Here is an 8576-nt window from a genome sequence, read left to right on the forward strand (position 1 = left end):
TGGTGAATGATGTGTGGTTATATGAGAACATGATTGTGAGAACCTTTTGAAGCATGTTTGTGTGTGGGAAGCATGAAAAATTGTGTTTGGTTGAATGAGGAAGAAACCCTAATTTCGAAATTTTGAAACCTGAAAACTGTGGTGTTCGGACAGTGGATTCCGACGTGTGTTTGACTGACCAAATGATCTTATTTTGGTTCTAATTTTTTACTAAGTAAACTTCAAGGTGTTTTCTGTGTGGTGTGTAAATTTCAGCCCCTTTTGACGAAAGATGAATATTTAATAAATTTTTGAAGTTGACTATGCAATTCTGCCAGAAACTTGTATTCTCGTCCAGAAAGTTTCGTTTTCTATTTGACCGACCAAATGGCCTCATTTTGATGTGAATTTTGAACTGGATGAAATTAGAAGTGTCTTCTGTGTTTTGTGAAAATTTCAGCCTCATTGGGCATCGGATGAATTTTTGGTGAATTTTTCAAATGAACTGCGCAGTGCTGCCAGAATTTTTATGTTCCGACCAGAGAGTTGCATTAATGTTTTGACTGACCAATTCACATGATTTGAGTGAGAAATTTTAACTGGATGAACATGAATGTGTCTACTGTGTTGTGACCAAATTTTAGCTTCATATGAGGTCGGATGGATTTTTGGTGATTTTTACAAACAAACCGCGCAGTTCTGCCAGATTTGTTGTTATGTGGAATAATCACTTGTTGCCAAGTTTTAATGAATTATATGATGCATGTATGATTTGGGAAGGTATCATGTGACGTGATTATGTGTGACACGTTGAGAAATATTATTGCATGTTGTTCCTTAGGTTGATGAATGTTGGGATGGGTAAATTAAGGGAATGATAAAAGGAACGATAGGACATACATGGTAATGTGAATTTATGGAAGGCTGATTTGTGTTGTGATGATTGACAAGGGTTATTGTGTGTACGTGAGCACAAGGAACGAGGGTTGCCTTAAGTGGATATTGAATTGATTAAATCAACGAGGTGGGCTTTCCTTACAAATCTTTTTATTTTCCGAAAATATGATGTGGTGTTATAAGGGTGGTTTAACTTGTTATGTCATGCCATGGATTGTTTTGATTGAGATTGTGTGCCTGATGCCTAGTTCGTCTGAGTTTACTCCGTTAGGCTATATGGCTGTGTTGTGAAACGAATTCGGGTCTGAGTAGGGCTGCAAACCCTATCAGGCTGTGTACACTGGTGAGATCGGGAGCCGTCCTTACTAGTCGGCCGGTCTCGTGGGCGAATAGTGTGGCCACACTTTCGTCGCAATGTGGATTGATGATTGTGATTGATGGATTGTTGAGAAAATGGGGAGATTATTTGACTGGACAGTCTATGAAACGTTTTTGTGTTCTCAATGATATTTCTTTACTACGTATAAAACTCGAGATGACTGGTATGGATGACATAACTGTATAAATGTTTTCGGCATTAGCCCATTGAGTACAACAAGTACTCAGCCCTCCTGCATATGTTTTTCCCTATGTGCAGGTTGAGCGGGATGTTGCGGTGGATGTTGAGTTGGCCTAGGAACTTTGGATGCGTTGTGTCTTCATACATAGACGTCATCCTTGACTCTCTTTAAACCTTATTTCCGCTGCTATATTTTTGAACTATGCCTCAAGACTTTATTCTGTTTCGTACTGTGTTTGAGCATGTTTGATTGTGTTAGGCGTTAATCTGATGTTTACCCTGTTACTCTGAAATGGTTTTTCGTGAACTAAACCAAATGTTTTTCTTCCTTTGAGCTAATTGAGTTGTCGTTTTTGTCGTCCCTTGGTCACGATCGCCGCGTTTGTAGTACCCCTAGTATGGGCGGTCGTGACAAATAGTCTTGAAGGCAAATGGGTTACAACCAAGTCAAAATCAGAGTATTTAGGCCAGTTACATTGTTCACTAGGACAATGCTCAAACATGCAACGGAAGGTTCCAAGAAGAAGTAATATGTATGGGGACATATTAATTCAACTACCTAACTACTTATTTATAGGTTTCTCCCAACACCTTCATCACCTTGGTCACGATCAACCTGCACGTCAGAGAAATAAACATGCAGGGCTGAGTATTTGATATATACCCAGTGGACTTAGTGCCAAAAACAGTTCATATTCAATTGTCAGCCATACTTGAGTGAACGCGGGGTTTTTATTTGAAATAAGGCCCGCGTCACTAAATCCTTTTTCATTACGTGAATTTGATTGCGCAATCACATAGACATCATATACCATATCTGATCTTGTGTGAACCGGGAATATGACCACATTCCATGACGGTCACTGGACCGGCCAACTCGAAGGCTAGCACCCAGTCCCATATGTGTACACTAGTCCGAGTAGGGTTTGCAGCTCTACTGGGACCCGAATTCGATTTAACATGATTGGCATAGCCAACAGATAGGTAATCATAACATAAAACGTGGCATGACAACTCATTCAAAATATATTCAAGTTTTCACATAAAATCACATTTTGAAAGAAAAGCACACCTCGTTTGCTTAAATTCCCAAACGAGCGTTCCTCGACTTGCTTTTACTTGTTGTGCGACTACTCCCCTTATACACAAATAATATACTTAAATTAGGCTTAAGTAATTATTTATTTTACGTGCATGCATTCCTAAGCGTGCGATTATTCTTACTTTCTTTTTTCTAAATCCAAAATTTTTTAATTATTAATTAAATCAAACGATTTAATTATCTGGGCATTTTGCCGAATTATTCAATCATTAGTTAAATTTTAGAAGTTATAATTTCGTTGCCGTAAAATTAAGTGACGGCTACCCCTCATTTAATTTGGCAACATTAGGAGATCCTATAACTTCATTCAAAGTTTTTATCCTACTAGTCTTTTAAATTAGCAGCCTATACTTTGGTTTAAATTTTATTATCATCCCATTCTTAATTTAGTTCCTCTTGGATTAAATATAACATGAAATTTTATTTCGTAATGCCCAACTAAAAGTAACCGGCTCCATCTTCCATTTGCTGGCCCAATTTAATTAATTTACTTAAGCAGGCCCATTTTAATTAAAATAAAAAAACATGGCCCAAAAGGAGAAGACCAAAACTCCCACTACACTCCCATCCGGGGGCCCTATCCCTCTCTTTATTCCCCATTTCTTCGAAATCCCAAATCCATGGAATCTGGTGCAGAATTGGGGTCGCCGGGACTGAGAACGGCGACTGGAATTGCACCTACACAAATGGACTGACGCGGGGAAGAAGATAGAGTAGAAACAGAGGAATTTTGCATTAAAGTATCAAAGATGTGTTTACAATGGAAGTAGCTCAGCTTATATAACAGAGTAGTACCCAACAAACAGCCTAACTACTTGGATTAACTACCTATCACACGCCATGTGCTGATTCAAAATCTCAACATACGATCCACGTGTGTATGCATCCATGCACACGTTTATTTCGTGTAAAAATCACCTTAGCGTTTATTTACTTCGATCTCGACCCATTTCGTGCACCAAACGTCCCCCCCTCAAGTAACCTTACCCTCAAGGTTGGAAAAGAGGGAAACGCTCCTTGATGTCATGAAGAAACTCCCACGTAGCATCCTCCGGGAACGAATTCGACCAATGAATCAAAACCTGCGTCGCCGGTTGATTTCCCCTCTTAACCAAGCGGCGATTTAAGATTTGTACCAGTTCCATGAATGTGGAATTTCCAGGGAAAGGCAGAGTGCCGTGAAGCTGAGAGAGTGGACCAACCTTCCTCTTAAGTTGAGACACGTGAAATACGGGATGAATTTTAGCACCCGGGGGCAGAGCAAGTTTGTAAGCAACCTCTCCAAACTTATCAATGATCTTAAAGGGCCCAAAGAATCGAGGACTGAGCTTGTGGAATTGGCGATCACGTAGTGTGTTTTGACGATAAGGTTGGAGCTTGAGATAAACCCAATCACCGATAGTAAAACGGCGATCCGAACGATGTTTATCGTGTTGTTGCTTCATACGACGCTGTGCTCGGCCTAAGTGGAACTTAAGTACATCCATCATAGCCTCACGGGCAAGAAGACTTTCATTAACATCATGAACAGCCGAGTCCCCACGAAAATAAGGAATATGAATAGGAGGAGGGTAGCCATATAAAGCCTCAAAAGGAGTAGTTCCAATGGCCGAGTGGAATGAAGAATTGTACCAATATTCGGCCAAGCTTAGCCATTTACACCAGAGAGCAGGTTGATCCCCGCACATACAACGGAGATATGTTTCCAAGCAACGATTCACCACCTCGGTTTGACCATCGGTTTGAGGATGATAGGCCGTGGATAAGTGGAGCTCAACTCCTTGGAGTTTAAAGAAATCGGACCAAAACTTACTGAGGAAAACCTTGTCCCTATCGCTGAGAAGGATGGTAGGAAGGCCATGGAGCTTATAAACGTGATCAAGGAATGCCTGAGCCACGGTAATAGCAGAGTAAGGATGAGTAAGGCTCATGAAGTGAGCATATTTGGTAAGTCTGTCGACCACAACCAGGATGGTGGATTTCCCTTGAGACAAAGGGAGTCCTTCAATAAAATCTAGGCTTACTTGTGACCAAGCAGCCTCGGGTATAGGCAGAGGCTGAAGTAATCCCGAGGAGGCACTATTGTCATGTTTATAACGTTGACAGATATCACACTCCCGAATGAAGTTCCGGATTTGTTTCTCCATATATGGCCAATAGAAAAGAGAAGAGAGTCTCTTATAAGTAGCAAGCACCCCAGAATGACCCCCACTACTCGAATGGTGGAATAAATGGATGATTCTTAGACGTAAAGCGGAGTCATTGCCAACCACCAATCTGCCTTTCCTTCTCAGATGGCCCCCTAACCAAGAGTATTTGGAAGGCAAGGCCGGGTTCTACTGTAAGTCAGTTATCACCATCTTTAATGCAGGATCTGAGTCCCAAGTAGATTGAATGAGGGGGTATAAATCATCAGAAACCGTAGTGATAGCCATGCAAAATATTTCTGATGAATGGACTCTAGAGAGAGCATCAGCAGCACTGTTCTCCACTCATTTTTTGTAAGTAATCTCAAAATCAAATGCCATCAACTTGGAGAGCCAATTCAGTTGCCACGGGGTGGTGAGTTTTTGCTTCATCAGGTGGCTCAGGGTCTTGTGATCAGTTCTAACCTCAAAAGGTTTAGAACTCAGATAATGACTCCAATAAGTAACAGCAAACACAATAGCAAGAAGCTCCTTATCATACACAGATAGACATTTGTTTTTTGGAGAAAGAGCCTTGCTAATGAAGGCAATAGGATGACCAAGTTGCATCAATACAACACCAATACCATAACTCGAAGCATCAGTTTCAATTACAAAGGGCAAGGAAAAATCAGGCAAGGCTAAAACTGGAGGGGAAATCATAGCCTGCTTGAGCTCCCGAAAAGCTTTCTCAGCTGCATCATCCCAATGAAATGCATCTTTCTTAAGAAGGTCAGTGAGGGGTTTACCAATAATGCCATAATTCCTAATAAATTTCATGTAGTATCCAGTAAGACCTAGAAAACCCCTCAGCTTAGAGACATCCAAAGGTGTAGGCCAATCTTGCATTGCCTTAACCTTTTTAGGATCAGTGGAGACGCCATATGCAGATATAATATGACCCAAGTATTCAACCTGATCTTTAGCAAAGTCACACTTGCTAGCTTTAGCAAAAAGGGAGTGATCCTTGAGCTTTTGAAAAACCAATCTGAGATGGTTCAAGTGAGTCTCTGTGTCCCTACTGTAGACCAATATATCATCAAAAAATACCAGTACAAACCTCCTAAAAAACGGCCTGAAAACATCATTCATCAAGCTCTGAAAAGTGGCAGGAGCATTGGTGAGGCCAAATGGCATAACCGCAAACTCATAGTGGCCATCATGAGTTCTAAAGGCTGTTTTATGGATATCCTGCACTTCCATACGAATTTGATGATAACCAGCTCTAAGATCGATTTTAGAGAAAATAGAAGCACCTCTCAATTCCTCCAGCAATTCATCAATAAGAGGGATTGGGTATTTATCTTTAATAGTAAGCTTATTCAATCTCCTATAATCCACACACATCCTTCATGTGCCATCTTTCTTTTTAACTAATACCACTGGAGAAGAAAAAGGACTAGAGCTGGGCCGGATAAAACCTTGTTGTAGAAGCTCAGAAACTTGCTTCTCAATGATATTCTTCTGCAATGCAGAATGTCTATAGGGCCGAGAAGAAACAGGAGCAGCCTCAGGAAGAAGAGTGATCTTATGATTGTGGGATCTCATGGGAGGAAGTGTAGATGGTTCAGCAAAAACAGAGCTGTGCTCTTCCAATAATGATTGAATCTGGGGAGAGTGATGAAGTACTACTGTAGAGTCACTTTTCATAGTGAAAAGGTCAGAGTGGCCCTCCTCATTCATTTGTATACAGCATAATTGAATACCATCAGTATGAGACAGAAGCTTACTCATCTCCCTCTCAGATACAGCCTGCACAGTGTGGTCATTATAGCTTGCACGCAAAAGGTGTCTCTTTCCATTCAGGGTAAAGTCCATAGTTAAGTTTTTAAAATTCCATTGAATTTCACCCAGTGTCTCTAACCATTGGATACCAAGCACCATATCACAGTTTCCCAAAGGCAAAAGAAGCACATCAGTCAAGAAAGCAGTACCTCGCAAAAACCATTGCAACCCTTTACACATAGAGTTACATTCCAGTCGGTTTCCATCTGCTACATCAACAGAGACAGGAGTTACAGCCGTGAGGGTAAGGCCTAGCTTTTTAGCTAAATGTAAATCAAGGAAGTTATGTGTGCTTCCTGAATCGATGAGTATATGGAGAGCCTTTTTCCCCACACGACCAGTGACTCTCATGGTCCTAAAATGCTTTGAGGAAGAGCCATTAATAGCATGTATAGAAATCAGAGGGTTCTCATCCTCACCACTATCATCACACAAAGAATCAGAAGCTATTTCCACAGTGTGTAGACTATCATCAATTTCAAGTAGATAAAGTTGCTTTCGAACACAACGATGTCCTCGCTCAAATTTCTCATCACATCCATAACAAAGACCCTTAGCACGTTTATCAGCCATCTCCTCCTCAGTCAGTAAACGTCTAGATTTAAAAGCTGGAATAGTAGGTGTAGGAAACAGGGGTGTGGAAGTGTTTTGAGAGCGAATATCAGAGGAAGTGAACCGACGATTAGTAGAAGTGACATTCTCTTTTAATGGTACAGACATGTCCTGTAATCGAGCTAAAGCATATGCATGCACTAGAGTTTGAGGCATAAACATGCGTACCGCTCGTTGAACAGTTGGTTTCAATCCATTAATGAAGTGACTAATTGCATTGGATTCAGAGAGAGAAACACGGCCCAATAGCAGTTCAAAACGATCATGATAGTCAGCGAATGAACCTGTTTGTTTGAGCGCAAGGAGTTCAGTCATCGGGTCTCCCAAGAGTTGCTCACCAAATCGAGCTTCAAGCGCCTGTAAAAACATCGGCCAAGGCGTCGACATAGCCCGATCCTGGTATTTAGCCCAATTCTGGAACCATTGAAGAGCTCTTCCTTCGAAATTAATCACGGCCAGACGGACTTTAGAGTCCTCAGGGGTCAGATCAACCGCGAAGAAATGATCGCAACGCAGGATCCACCCGGCTAAGTCCTCTCCGGTGAAGATCGGGAATCCTACTTTGGATTGGCGCGTAGCGAAGTATTGCTGGCGGTGGTGCGGTCCCCCACCAAATTGACCGTGTGAAGCTCCACCAGCAAAATGCCCAGCCATGTCATGCGTGTGAGGCGCGAAGCGCGTGAGAAACTCGTTTTGTTGGAGTTGCAGAGCCAAGAGACTTTCGCGAAGTTCCTTCATCGCTAGATCGCGAGATCCATCAGAGGTGTCACGGATCTTATCGAGCTCTACACGTCGCCTATCAGATTCAGCCATCTGATTGGAGAGATCCGCCATAGCTGCCTCTAGCATCTCCTCCAACCGACGCATGTCGCTGGAGCGTGTTTCGACCATCACAGGAACAGGATCGATAAAGCTGATACCACTTGGTGCAGAATTGGGGTCGCCGGGACTGAGAACGGCGACCGGAATTGCACCTACACAAATGGACTGACGCGGGGAAGAAGATAGAGTAGAAACAGAGGAATTTTGCATTAAAGTATCAAAGATGTGTTTACAATGGAAGTAGCTCAGCTTATATAACAGAGTAGTACCCAACAAACAGCCTAACTACTTGGATTAACTACCTATCACACGCCATGTGCTGATTCAAAAATCTCAACGTACGATCCACGTGTGTATGCATCCATGCACACGTTTATTTCGTGTAAAAATCACCTTAGCGTTTATTTACTTCGATCTCGACCCATTTCGTGCACCAGAATCCTAATCGGCGCCGGTTTTCTCCTCTCGCCTCCTCCGGCGAGTTCGCGACCGCCGTCGGCTCGCCCTCCAACGCCGACGTCCTCTCTTCTCCGTCGATTTCTCTATTCGACGAAGTCCCGGTTGGGAGGAAGGCGTCGCCTCCCCGGCGCCGTTTCTTGGTGAGCCGCCGCTCCGTCAGCCTCGGCGTCGAGGC

The 8576-nt window shown here is 42.4% G+C and overlaps 1 protein-coding gene across 1 annotated transcript; it reads right to left on the bottom strand.

The window, feature by feature from the left end:
- Positions 1-6073: 6073 nt before the first annotated feature.
- On the bottom strand, positions 6074-8152 carry LOC121804042. Its single transcript, XM_042203595.1, has one exon. It carries the CDS (start codon positions 8150-8152, stop codon positions 6074-6076), a length of 2079 nt encoding a protein of 692 aa, XP_042059529.1.
- Between the last annotated feature and the right edge of the window lie 424 nt (positions 8153-8576).

Source organism: Salvia splendens, chromosome 5 (assembly GCF_004379255.2).
Source record: "Salvia splendens isolate huo1 chromosome 5, SspV2, whole genome shotgun sequence".
Classification (NCBI taxonomy): Eukaryota; Viridiplantae; Streptophyta; class Magnoliopsida; order Lamiales; family Lamiaceae; genus Salvia; species Salvia splendens.

Coding starts and splice junctions, on each gene's coding strand:
- LOC121804042 (XM_042203595.1), bottom strand. CDS start 8,152: ATGCAAAATTCCTCTGTTTCTACTCTATCTTCTTCCCCGCGTCAGTCC.